At 38.6% G+C, this 14,752-nt stretch overlaps 1 protein-coding gene across 1 annotated transcript in view; it reads left to right on the forward strand.

Moving 5' to 3' along the window:
- Positions 1 to 14,752, forward strand: part of SI (sucrase-isomaltase) — a 439,774-nt gene that overhangs the window by 63,708 nt on the left and 361,314 nt on the right. Inside the window, exons 5-10 of the mRNA XM_075340661.1 lie at positions 1,722 to 1,834; positions 2,189 to 2,343; positions 5,250 to 5,424; positions 7,957 to 8,056; positions 8,624 to 8,736; positions 11,001 to 11,126. Coding sequence (XP_075196776.1) covers positions 1,722 to 1,834; positions 2,189 to 2,343; positions 5,250 to 5,424; positions 7,957 to 8,056; positions 8,624 to 8,736; positions 11,001 to 11,126 — 782 coding nt within the window. The remainder of the gene's footprint in view (positions 1 to 1,721; positions 1,835 to 2,188; positions 2,344 to 5,249; positions 5,425 to 7,956; positions 8,057 to 8,623; positions 8,737 to 11,000; positions 11,127 to 14,752) is intronic.

A 14,752-nucleotide genomic window follows, 5' to 3' on the forward strand; every position in this document is an offset into this window, starting at 1 on the left:
TGCTAACGATGTCGCTGTGTGTAAAGCCCACTTAATTGTAGATTCTCTGATAAATATAAAGTGACGTTCCTTTTGTGTCTCTGCAAATGTCTTCATTAGTGGTATGCGAACCCAAACTGTAAAGTTCAGGCTCCGTACCGGACACCTAGTATACGTGCACTGACCCCAAACATGGAGAGCTCAGGAAGGGCTGTGTTACTTTTCGGGTTCGGTCACTTGAATAAAATTAAAAAGGAAAAAGTAAGCAAAATGGGGATTAAAGCAATACAGTTATACTTACCGAGTTTCTATGCAGCTGTAACACTGCTTCCGGGTCCGCTCCTAAATTTTATGAATATTTAGTGCTTCCCCTGCCTACTTTCTGTGACAGCATATGTGATTGGTTTCAGTCAGACTGCCAGCGTCTGTGATTGGTTGCCCTCACTATAGGTGCCTGGGTCTCAAAGTGGAGTGTAAAAATAAATAAATAATTTAAAAAAATGGTGAAGGGTCCCCTGTATTTTGATACCCAGTGCAGATAAAGCAGATAGCTGGAGGCTTCCGCTCCGAGCTATGTACATTATCTTGGCTGTGTATCAAACTACAATGGGCTCTGTGTGTATTTTTTAAAAAATAAATAATTAATTTTATAAACCGGCATGTGGTCCCCCCAATTTTGATACCCAGTGCAGATAAAAAAAGCAAAAATGTGAGAATTCAAATTTAGCGTTTAATTAAATTCTTAAAATTCTACAAAATTTTGAACTAACGTGATTAATAAAATTATCGACTGCACTACATCACAAAAAATTGTCCCTATGTCCTGCTGTGGTAATAATAGCCGAATACAAAGAATCTTAACCTACCAAGATCATAATGTATACTGCCCAAAGCACAATTAATGACTTGATTAATATAACCACTGTGTTTTGCAAGAATGGATATATGATTATATCAAACACTGAGTTACAGTACCAAAGATAAAAATATTCTAGTTTGGCACAATCTTTGTTGCAACTCAACCCAAACAAGAATCAAAACCATTAGTAGAGGAATTGACAGTGGTCGAAACATCTCAGATTAAATATACTTGTCAAGGCATTGATTTGGTCGACAGTGGTCTAATCCAAATATTAACAAAAGACAAGTTTTAATTCCCAAATAGGTGGGTAACATTTTTTTTATATAAATGGAATTGCTCACCCATCTCTGAGGGGTCCTACGAGTAAATTCAGTGCTATCCAGGTATAGATCGGGTGGTCCATAGGGGTAATCCCCAGGCCTAAAAGTCCTTCCTTTAAGACAACCCGCACCTCACCCTATTCACCCCAAGGACTCTTGTCCTGACAAGGACAGATCACAGCTGTCCCTGTGAGCTGAACTTTCCCAGATACAGATGGCTAGTTAGGGTCAGGTCACAGGGGGAGCTGTGATCTGTCCTTGTCAGGACAGGAGTCCTTGGGGTGAATAAGGTGAGGTCCGGATTGTATTACATGAGGGACCTTTAAGCCTGAGGATTACCTCTATCGACCACCTGATCTACACCTGGATGACGCTGACTTTAATCACAGGACAGACACAATACATGATAGTACTACGCAAAATGCAGTATTCAAAAAACAAACTGTAGTGAAAAGTTTGAAAATTTCTGGTCATTTGTGACTAGTATCAATGTCTTTATGCTTTACATCTATTTTACTTTGCAAAATCTGAATGCTCAGTATTGAATGATTTATCTGCAGGATTCACAGCTGATCTAAAAAGAAATAATTTTCCTACTATGGTTGGACATAATTACATAGAAGATTTGCTTCTGACTGCTGAACTACAATCCAAAAATCGGTTTCGGTTTAAGGTATGTTGAAATTAATTATTGAAAAAGAAATAAAAAATACACTACAGCTGGTATAAAATATGTCAAAGCGGAAGCCAAGATTTTATAGATATGGAATAAGTTTTACAGATACTGCAATCTGAACAGCTCACTGGTGGTTTCATTGTTAACTCGTTGTGCAGTGTAATACATAGATTCTGTAATGCCAAAACTGTTCAATATTGTTTAAGCAAAATTATTATTTTTTGTCTCATAAAATGCATTCATTTAAGTAAAAACATTGCCAAAAAGAAGGCACTTCAGTTGTTTTAATTGCAAAATTCTGTAGAAAACTAGTATGGCTAAACTATATCTTCATTGTTTTTATTCCCATAGATCACAGATCCTAAAAATAAAAGATTCGAAGTCCCCCATGAACATGTACAAATTTTTACAGGAGCGGCCGAACCAAATCCCAATTACAAAGTTACTTTGATACCAGGCAATTTTGGAATTAAAGTTTCTAGAACATCACCGACAAACAGAGTAATGTGAGCAACAGTTACTTTATAGTTTATACATCTTGTGATGGTGGGATATGGAGGGAGGTGTATCTTGCTGTAGATTCTTATTTTAAGCTCGGTTTACTCTCCATAATTTATACTGTTTCTGTGTACAGTGTATTGTTTGTAAGTAATCACCCCCTATAGTGCAAGGTTTTAGACTCTTGAGGCGCTTCCATCCCTGGGTGTAGGGGGAGGTGGGCCTAGAGTCCAGCCAACTGTAAACCCTTTGCTTACCTGGGAGATTCAGGCAGTCTGTTGGGAACTTGAAGGGAGAAGGATTGATCCTCTGGGAGAAGCTGAGACTTCTCAGACCTGGACATTTATTCGGTTACCGGACTATATCTGTGTTACTGAACTAATTTTACCCTCTATGGATTATGTTATGGACCATTTGCTTTGCTTGGAATAAATGCTCTTTGGATTGTACCGCCATCTCTCGCTCTGTTGATTGTGTGATATGGGAGAAGGACCCCGTGACACATCTATACATTCATGAATGTATAAAATGAGTGATAGTGTACAAATGAGGAGCTTGTTCAGGGTTTGATACTTCTTTTTGTTATAAACTATGCTTCCTGACCTAAGCTGAATAAGAGGTTTTGTGATCAATGTGATAATTGCTGATACAGAGCTCACATGATTTTTGTACTGATTTTCCTTTGCAATTTTATAATGTCGATAATCAGTCACTTTAGCTTTACTGATTACATTTCAAAGGCTTTTACCCAACCATTTCCTCTAAAGCCACATCTAGATATGAAATAGTTATTACATTTAGATTTTGGGAGGAAAGGTTAGTGAAATGCTACCATAAAGTAAACATTACAAAAAGAGGATATGAAGTGGACTTAAAAAAATAAATAAAATATATACTTTTATTAAAAACACTTAAAAAAGCTGATAACAGTACAAAAACATTAGTGAAGAGCATAGATAGAGAATGGCTATGTAGACCATACAAAACAGAGTAATGGTCAGAATTAATTGTAAAAATACAATGTCAAAAAGTGGCAGACTCCCTATAAGGTATAAATAACAATAAAGGCTAGTGTGCCTATATTAGGTTGTAAACCGGGGAGCCATAATAAAATTGTAAGTCAGCCCCCTGCAGGACTAGATGAACTGTAATAAATTAGCTGAGTTAAAAAAAGTGCCAATTATAATACAGACATATATAGTAATTTGCAAATGCATAAATACACATGGCTCAATAATTACACCTGCAGGGGGACTGACAAAGAACCACCCGCCTGTTTCATGTGTCTTAGTGCTCGTTTTCTCAAGGGGGATAATCAGTCACTTTAGCCTTACTGATTACATTTCAAAGGCTTTTACACAACCATTTCCTCTAAAGCCACATCTTAATGTGAAATAGTTATTACATTTAGATTTTGGGAGGAAAGGTTAGGGAAATGCTACCATAAAGTAAACATGTAGGATATTAAAGGGTTTATCCACTGCACAGACAATCCCTTCTCAAGTATTTTATTGTCACCATGCAAAATTAAAACATCTATACTCATCACTTTTGATAGGTTTCATTTTTTCAATGTCGGCGCCGACTCTCCTAGGACTCACATAACAATGTTATGTCAAATGAGCCCTGCAGCCACTCAACAACACCTCAACTCCCTAAAATGAAACTGGTATGCAGAGGAGATCAGAGAGAAGCAGCACTACTCACATGTCTGAATAAAGTGCAAGTGAAGTGGCTGCTGATTAGATGCAGGACTTCAATGACATAACAATGTCAAGTGAGCCCCAGGAGAGCAGGCACTAATATCACAGGAATAGCACTGGCACTAGACATTAGCAATGATTATTATCATGAAAATTCAGAAGACAGCAAGAGGAGTGGCACTCACCACAAGAGAGCGGCACACACTCTCAATTCTGGTATGAGCCTGAAGAAGCGTGTATTCACATAAAACAGCTATTGCCCATTTTACTGATGTTTCTGTCTGCAATCCTGTAACTAAAAGTAAATTCATTGTATTGATTTTTCCAGTGGTGAGTAGAGATGAGAGAATCTTAGGCTCGAGGCTCGGGGTTCGGGCTTGAAAAATGACGTGTTAATCCCCGTGCTTAGTATCGCGCTGTGCTTCTGTCGGTCTGATGCCCCGCATTATCCACGCTGCGGGTAGTGTTTGTTTGTCTCAAATTTGACTTCCAGTCAGCGTTCTAAGCTGTATTGTCAATGGAGAATAAAGAAAAAAACAAAAAACGCATACCCACCTACGGAAATGTTTTGGTGTGGGCTGGTTTTTGCTTTACTCTTTGTGAACAATATATCTTAGAATGCCAACTGTAAGTCAAATTTGAGATGAACAACCACTGCCCGCAGTACGGACAATGCAGGACATAAGACAGACAGAAACACTTTTGATATGATTTTTTTGTGACTCAGCACAAGGATTCTCACATAATTTTGCAAGCCCAAACCCTGAGCCTCGAGCCTAAGGTTCACTTATGCCTAGTAGTGAGTGTCGCTCTTTTTGCTTTCCTCAGAATTTTCATGATCATTTACAAGTAACAAGCTGAGCACTGCATGGCATTGCTATTGGATATATTTTGTTTCATCCTACTTTTCTAGGAAACTGGGGGTGGTGGTAGTGCCAGGCTTTTTTGGGGGGGGTCTGTGTGCTATTATTATTATGAATTGGGGGAAATATTGTGATAAAAAAGGGGTTGACTAACTCCTTTAAATTTGTGGTATTCTGTTGAGGATCTCAGGATTTCAAAATGCAGTCAAGACATTTACATATTGCAGTTGTGGGTTTTAGGATAGAATCTCATAAATGTTTCTTTCCGTGTATCATATAGTTCTTATTGTTACAGTATCGTCCTATAGTTTTAATGCAAGCATGATAACATATTTATTGCTCCACCAGATTTGATACTACAATAGGACCGCTCATTTATGCTGACCAGTTCTTACAATTGTCCATTAAACTTCCTAGCAGCAATATTTATGGATTAGGCGAACACGTTCACCGACAATATAAGCATAATTTGGAAATCTGGAAAACGTGGCCTATATTTTCCAGAGATTGGTTTCCCAATGGAGTAAGTGCTTATTATTCTAATCCCTTATTTAATGATTACAAGCTCATTACACCTCATGATTACAGTATCTTGGTTTTATATGTAAGCTTGCATTTAGTAATTATAAGTGAAGCTATGTACCTGAGCAACACAACAAATGTGCAGCTTTCAGTAAATAATTACGTACAAAAGTCTAAGAAGGGTTTAGTGTATAATAAATCTTGCAAAGCCATAATAGGATACATTATTTATTGCTAATTATTACATATTGAAATAAATACTCCAGTCTGGAGAAAGACTTTTGGAAGTTTAATCCAAAAAATTGCATCAAGACTCAAGAGGTTTATTCAATGATAAAAAAAATTACACTTAAACATAAGTTCATTAATCAACCACTCCCATAATTCATTTTCTATCCCTGAAAGTGATAACAAGGGGAATAAATGCTGATATTAAAGGGAACCTGTCACCGGATGTTCATAATACTCACTTAAGGGTCGGTGCGGAGCAGACTGGTTGGATGAGCGTCTCCGTCTCCGGATCCTGCACCTCCTCCTTTGGCCATCTTCATCCTCCTTCTAAAGCCAGTATGGATGACGCGTTCTACATCATCTAGTCTAGCCAACTAGCCAACAGTAAGGTCCTGTGAGGCGCACTTTGATCTGTCCTGCTCAGGGCAGATCAAAGTATTGAAGTGCGCCTGCGTGAGACCTCAATGCCGGCTAGTGTAGAATGCGTCATCCACACTAGCTTCAGAAGAAGGACGAAGATGGCCGAAAGAGGAAGCGTGAGGCCTGGAGAACGGAGATGCCCATACCAGTCTGCTCCTCACCGACCGTTAGGTAAGTATTATAACATCCGGTGACAGGTTCCCTTTAAGTCATTATATTGTCTCCCCAAATTCTTCTAAAGTTTTCTTGGGGACAATAAGGGTATATTTGCATGTTGCTTTTTGATGTTTTTTTTCCTACCTGGCAAAATTTGTTCTCTTGGCAGTAAAGAAACTGCTTACAAAAGAAAGCACATTTTCCTAGGTTTTTTTTGTATTTATGCTTATGTTTTTTGTTGCAGTTTTGCATCTTTTCTGCTGATTTTTTTGTACTTTTTTTGCAGTTTTTTGGGGGATAGATTATGTGTCATTTGACTGCAGTACACATTTAATAAAGCTTGTTTTATTCACCAAAAATGCAGCAAAATCACATAAAAATGCAGCAAAAAAAAAATCCACACTGCGAAAACGCATGTTTGCTTTCTTGCAACGTTTTTGCTCTGTCATTGCTTTCTACGGTGAAAAAATGCTGCACAAATGATGAAAGAATTGACACTGCAGTTTTAAAAAAATGCATCAGTTATTCATTTCAGTCAGGGGAAAAAAGCAATATTGTGCATGAGATTTCTGAAATCTCAAAGCTTTTGCTGATACTGTACAAAGGAAGCTTTGAATTGGGACAAAAAAACACAGCAAAAAATAATAGCCTAACAGTTCCACTGCCATATACCAAAAGGGTCATACATCTCAGCAGGAAGCACATCTTTGCAGGTTTTAATTTACCTTTGTAGGACTCCTATCTCATAGGAAAAGTCATAATCTGAGAAAATAAACTCTGTCTGCTTAATCTTGGCTGGTTATCAAAAATAGAGCACACCATTTTTTTAAATATTTGAAAAAATGTCATGTGATCCCCTCTATTTTTGATAACTAGGGAAGGTAAAGCTGACAGCTGAGGGTTGCAACCTGCAGTTGTCTGCTTTACCCGTGCTGGTTATGAAAAATAGACGGGAGCACATGTAATTTGTTTTTAACTTTTTTGTTCCCAGCAGTGGAAAGGCACCTTCTGCATGAAATAAAGCTTGTTCATTGGCTGCACTGCAGGCTTTCAAGAAACGTTATTAATATTTGTCTTTTTTATTCCCTACCTACATTTGTTTGCTGAGCAATTACTAGAGTTGAGCAAGAACATAACTATTCGCACTCGCAATATTCATAACGAGTACTGTCTAATACTCGCGTATTCATTCCGAATAGCGTGTGCAATGCAAGTCAATGGGAAATGTAATGTAATGTAACGAGTAACCCGAATTTTGCACTAATCACTACTAGCATGAATAGTGCGGCATTCGGGTTACTCATTACTTTATGAGTTTTTCCCCATTGACTTGCATTGCACACGCTATTTGGAAAGAATATGCAAGTATTAGACAGTACGTGTTATGCATATAGCTGTACAAATAGTTATGCACTCGCTCAACGCCAGCAATTGTTCCCATGTTGCTTCCTTTTGCAGCCCCCTAGCCCTTACTACAACCATTTTACAGCCATTTTACAGCATTCAAATTCATGTCTCCATTGACTTATATCGGTTTCGGTGTACAAGGTTAAGTTCAGGTCCTAAAACTAAACTTCATTAAAAGTGTGGCCAAACCTGGTGAACCCAACCATTTACAGGTCCACTCATCACTACTCCTAAAGCCATATATCCTATGTTACTAATAATTCCTTCCATTGTATATAAATTAATTATAATTTCATAATTTATTTTGCTTATTTTGCAGGATGGCTTTAACTTATATGGGGCACAGACTTTTTTCCTATGTTTGGAGGATAACACAGGAGCATCCTTTGGTGTCTTTTTAATGAACAGCAATGCAATGGGCAAGTATTTTTTTTTCCTTAAATGAGTTGTCTGGTCACAGCTAGTAAGATCTTCTGGAAAAATGGTTGAGTTCCCCATTGATATCCACAATACTCGGTACACAAGTCAAGTCCATCTGAGAGACTTACTGCTCAGTACAAGTAGCGAGCGCCTGCTCATGGAAGTGCTTACTCATTCCAAGTCACAATATATTAATCAACTATTGGATGGAGTTGCACAGTGCAGCTGAGTTCAAAATTGTTACATCTGGTGCACCTGAGCCCAATGGATCCATGTGGTGCACCCATCAGTGGACTATGTATGGCAGAAAATGTACATTAAAACCTTGTCAGAATGTTTCCCCCTGGCACCATCAGCTCCAACACTTGCCAGGGCTTCTTGGGCCTATGTAATATTTGGACCAGGCAGGATTGACAGAAAAAAACATCTCTTATATATTAGTTGTTTTGATGGATTTTTTTAATACAATGAAGCACATTTAAATTTATTTTTAATTGCACAGCTACAAATGATTAGACTTTATTACCATCATCATACGGTATTTCTTGTTCTATCTTACATTGTAGAAGTGATAACTCAGCCAGCACCAGCAATAACGTATAGAACTATTGGAGGAATCCTTGACTTTTATGTATTCATTGGCAATAATCCAGAAGAAGTTGTTATGGAATATCTAGAGGTATGGAACACTTTTGATGAACAAAACAAACACCTTATATTAGGGCAATACAGAACCGTCTAGAGTTTAGAAAGGATATAACATTTTCTTATATGATTTCTTATTCTCAAAGTAAGCCACATACATCTGAATGCTTTAATATTATGTCACTGTAATCCAATTTACTATCATGAGCATGCTCACATTTCATACTATTTTTAGATCTTTCTTTGCCCATTTATAGCTCTTTGCTATCATTCGTATTCTTATTATTATTTATTATTATAGCATCATTTATTCCATGGCTCTTTACATGTGAAAGGGGTATACATAATAGGGACAAGTACATAATCATAAACTATGCAAGGCACAGACTGGTACAGGAGGAGAGAGGTCCCTGTCTGCGAGGGATCACAGTCTACAAGGGATGGGCAAGGATACAGTAGGTGAAGATAGAGATGGTCATATGATGCTATGGTGGACTGTGGGTTACAGCAGGTTGTAGGCTTGTCGGAAGAGGTGGGTCTTCAGGTTCCTTTGAAGCTTGTCATCATTCGTATCCATATATGAGAATATACAGTGCTGGCCAAAAGTATTGGCACCTCTGCAATTCTGTCAGATAATACTCAGTTTCTTCTTGAAAATGATGCAATCACAAATTCTTTGGTATTATTATCCTCATTTATTTTGCTTGCAATGAAAAAACACAAAAGAGAATGAAACAAAAATCAAATCATTGATCATTTCACAGAAAACTCCAAAAATGGGCCAGACAAAAGTATTGGCAACCTTTAGCCAAAATAACTGCAAACATCCACTTCCGGTAACCATCAATGAGTTTCTTACAATGCTCTGCTGGAATTTTAGACCATTCTTATTTGGCAAACTGCTCCAGGTCCCTGAGATTTGAAGGGTGTCTTCTCAAAACTGCCATTTTGATATCTCTCCACAGGTGTTTTATGGGATTTAGGTCTGGACTCATTGCTGGCCACTTTAGTAGTTTCCAGTGCTTTCTCTCAAACCATTTTAAAGTGTGTTTTGGATCATTGTCCTGCTGGAAGAACCATGACCTCTGAGGAAGACCCAGCTTTCTCACACTGGGTCCTACATTATGCTGCAAAATTAGTTGGCAATCTTCAGACTTCATAATGCCATGCACACGGTCAAGCAGTCCAGTGCCAGAGGCAGCAAAGCAACCCCAAAACATCAGGGAACCTCCACCATGTTTGACTGTAGGGACCGTGTTCATTTCTTTGAATGCCTTTTTTTTCCTGTAAACTCTATGTCGATGGCTTTTCCCAAAAAGCTCCACTTTTGTCTCATCTGACAAGAGAACATTCTTCCAAAATGTTTTAGGCTTTCTCAGGTAAGTTTTGGCAAACTCCAGCCTCGCTTCTTTATTTCTCAGGGTAAGAAGTGGGGTGTTCCTGGGTATCCTACCATACAGTCCCTTTTCATTCAGACGCCGACGGATAGTACGGGTTGACACTGTTGTACCCTCGGACTGCAGGGCAGCTTGAACTTGTTTGAATGTTAGTCGAGGTTCTTTATCCACCATCCGCACAATCTTACATTGAAATCTCTTGTCAATTTTTCTTTTCCTTACACATCTAGGGAGGTTAGCCACAGTGCAAAGGACTTTAAGCTTCTTGATGACACTGCGCACCATAGACACAGGAACTTTCAGGTCTTTTTAGATGGATTTGTAGCCTTGAGATTGCTCATGCTTTCTCACAATTTGGATTCTACAGTCCTCAGACAGTTCTTTGGTCTTCTTTCTTTTCTCCATGCTCAATGTGGTACACACAAGGACACAAAACAGAGGTTGAGTCAACATTAATCCATGTCAACTGGCTGCAAGTGTGATTTAGTTATTGCCAACACCTGTTAGGTGCCACAGGTAAGTTACAGGTGCTGTTAATTACACAAATTAGAGAAGCATCACATGATTTTTCAAACAGTGCCAATACTTTTGTCCACCCCCTTTTTTATGTTTGGTGTGGAATTATATCCAATTTGGCTTTGTGACAATTTTTTTTTTTCATTGAAGGCAAATTAAATGAGGATAATAATACCAAAGAATTTGTGATTGCAGTTATTTTCAAGAAGAAACTGAGTATTATCTGACAGAATTGCAGGGGTGCCAATACTTTTGGCCAGCACTGTATAGTGTTGATTTACTGATGGTGACCTGAATAATGCAATAATAATTTTATGAGTCAAGTTATTTGTAATTTGAAACATTATCTTTCTGTTCTTATTGTTTTTTTGTTGTTTTTTTTTAGTTTATTGGCAAACCCTACATGCCAGCATATTGGACTCTTGGGTTTCATATCAGCCGATGGGGCTACAAATCACTTGATGAAGTAAAGGCGGTGGTGGAAAGAAACAGAGCCATTAGCATTCCATATGTAAGTAAAACTTAAAAAATAGCTAAGCTTTCATTTTACTCTCGTTAACCACTTCACTCCGCGTCTGATTTCATCTTCTTAATCAGGCCATTTTTTACATTTTGATCAGTGACATTTTAGAGGTAATAACTCTGAAACACTTCAATATATTCAAAATGTTCAAGAAATTCTGAAACTTATTTTTTTAATACTTCATGTTAGTGGTAAAGTTTGGTCTGTATGATTTGCATTTATTTATGGAAATTTTGAAAATGTAACATATTTTCAAACTTTTAATTTTATGGCCTTAAACCAGATATTTATATCACACAAAATAGTTAGATGTTATCCACTACTTTTACATTGATGGTCTATCCTAGGATAGGTCATTAGTATCAGATCGGCAAGGGTTTGACACCCCTCACCCCTGCTAATTTTCTATTCTCGGTGCTGATGGCAGCAGCAGGCGGCCGGAAAGGCTTAGTTCTGGGGCTGACCCATCTTCTGATACGGCACGCAGTCAGGTATTGAACATCCACCAGCTATTGATTTGAATGTGAGGCACATGTGCCATACTTGGCTGCAGCCACTATTAAAATGAAGGGCAGCTCAAAAACTGAGCATTTACTGCTGCCTGCTGCTACAGATACCGAGAACAGCTGATCGGCTGGGGTGTGGGATCTCAGGTCCAGGTCAATCTGACATTGATAACTTCTCCTAAGGATATGTCCTCAATGTAAAAGAAGTGGACAATCTCTTTAATAAATAACATTTTCACATGTCTACTTTAAATCAGCACCATTTTTGTAACATATTTTTTTTGTTAAGACATTTGAAGAGTTAAAAGTTTCTCAGGAATTTCTCATTTTTTTCCAACAAAATTTGCAAAACTATTTTTTTTAGTGACCACATCTAGTGATAAGTGAGTGTAATCATTACTATTCGCTACTCGCAAGGATAGTACAGTATTCGGGTTACTTGTTACATTGTGAGTTTTTGTGTACTCGCCTCACGATATTCGCATGTCCTGCCCATCAGGTTTGGCGCCTGAATTGCAGCTACTAAACATGCTGGGGTTCTTAATCAATCACAGTATTGCCGCAGCATCTTGGTTGTGACATTACTGTGATTGGCTGGTCGTGCAGCGTCATAGGTGCTATAAAAGCGCTTCTGCCATCATTTTGTGCAAATTACATTGCTAGCATCTCTCTCAAAGCGCTTCATACTCACCGATCACCGGTGCGGCATAGTTGTCACACTGCTCCTGCGGCCTCTCATTCTTCTTCTCTACCCAATCATTAGGCTCATACATATTCACTGCACCCGCTCATTAGGCTCATACATATTCACTGCTTCTCCCGACCACTGGTGTCTGTGTTTGATTGCGGTCAGACCTGCCCCCACGCTGAGTGACAGCTGTCTGACTGTAACCAATCACAGACACATTTAGGCTGGTATATATTATACAGTGAAATAAATAAATAAAAAAACAGCATGTGGTTTCCCCAATTTTGACACCCAGCCAAGATAAAGCCCCAAGCTGGGGGCTGGTATTCTCAGACTGGGGAGGCCTATGGTTATTAGGCTCTCTCCAGACTAAAAGTATCAGCCAGCAGGCGCCCAGAATTGCCAAATTCATTAGATGCCACAGTCTTGGCACTTTACCTAGCTCTTCCTGATTGTCCTGGTGTGGTGGTAATCGGGGTATTAAGGAGTTAATGGCGGCCCATAGCTGCTACTAAGTCCTAGTTTAAAATAATCACCAATACCACAATTAGTATGGAAGGCTATAATCCTTAATCATAGCAAGACCAATTAACAACAACTAAGCCAATTTCAAAAAATCAATAATCCTTTTTTGATAAAAATTAATAACCACATAAAACCCGAATGGACCCCCCGAAATGACGGATAGTATTGATATGGGGAGCCAGCACCCACAAAACAGATTTAACAGTTTGTAATGGTAGTTAAATGGTTACATGCAATGTGAATTAGCTATACATGGCAGAGGAAGACATTGCCTATTATAAAGTTGTAGGTAATAAATATCAAATATCCATATGTATAGAAACTAGAAATAAATGGTCATACAAAACAAAAACAATACTACCAACAGGCAGCCGATCCAATGCCAAGAGCGGTGCGGCGACCTCTCACACTCCTGGACGAAGCACGCCTGTTGCGAAACACGCATCAGTGTGAGGGGTCGCAGCACCACTCTTGGCATTGGATCGGTTGCCTGTTGGTAATATTGTTTTTGATTTGAATGACTATTTATTCCTTTCTATTTTCTATACATATGGAGATTTGATATTTATTACCTACAACTTTATAACAGGCAATGTCTTCCTCTGCCATGTATAGTTAACTCACATTGGATGTAACCATTTAACTACCATAACAAACTGTTAAATCTGTTTTGTGGGTGCTGGCTCCCCATATCAATACCATCCATCATTTGGGGTAGTCCATTCGGGTTTTATGTGGTTATTAATTTTTATCAATAAAGGATTATTGATTTTTTTAAATTGGCTTGGTTGTTGGTAATTGGTGTTGCTAAGTCCTAGTTTAGTCATCTCAGTTGTCTATGAGACTCCACCCCCATCATTAATCTGTAAGGGAAAGTAAATAAACACAAACCCCCAACCAATCACAGATGCCGGTGGTCGGGAGAAGCAGTGAATATGCGAGAGCTTAATGAGTGGGTTCAGTGAATATGTATGAACCTAATGAGCGGGTAGGAAAGAATAATGAGAGGCTGCTGGAGCAGTGTGACAACCACACTGCACCGTTGGTCAGTGATTATGAAGCGCTTGGCGAGAAAGAGAGATAAAGAGAATAAGTGGTGAAATACTGTGACATCCTCATTCCCAGAAACCATATGTGAGTCAGAAATGCATGCAGGCCTATTTTCCAGGCTCTCCGCATTCAGTTTCATCCCTTTCCCATCCATTTCAACCTTTTCCTCAGGCTCCCAGACCTCTTTGTTGCGTCCAGCAGAACATTACTCACATTTCCCATTGACTTGCATTGTACTTGCTACTTGGAATGAGTACGCAAGTATGACAAAGTACTCGTTACAGTATAGCAAATATGAATATTACGGTACTCGCTCATCTCTAACCACATCACATTTAAAGTGACTTTGAGGGGCTTATATGACAGAAAATACCCCCAAAGTGGCATAATTTTTAAAACTGCCCTTCTCAAAGTATTCAAAATCACATTTGCAACAAGTATTAACCTTTTAGATGCTCCACAGAAAGTAAAGCAATGAGTAAGGGAAAAAAATCCTTTTTCCACAAACATATTGCTTTAGCTCCAAATTTTGCTTTTTCACAAGGGTAATAGGAGAAAATGGACTGTAAAATGAATTGTGCAATTTCACCCCAGTATGTTGATACCATATCTGTGGTTGAAAAGTACTGTTTATGCACACGGCAGGGCTTGGGAAGGAGCACAAGTAAACTTTTGGAGTGCAAAATTGGCTTAAATAGATAGCGGATGCCATGTTGCATTTGCAGAGCATCTGATGTGCTAAATTAGTGAAAAACCCTCCCAAGTGACCACATTTTGGAAACTACCCTCTTCACAGAATGTATCTAGAGGTGGGGTGAGCATCTTGAATCCACCGGTCCTTCACA

Source organism: Anomaloglossus baeobatrachus, chromosome 3, assembly GCF_048569485.1.
Source record: "Anomaloglossus baeobatrachus isolate aAnoBae1 chromosome 3, aAnoBae1.hap1, whole genome shotgun sequence".
In the NCBI taxonomy this organism is placed as follows: Eukaryota; Metazoa; Chordata; class Amphibia; order Anura; family Aromobatidae; genus Anomaloglossus; species Anomaloglossus baeobatrachus.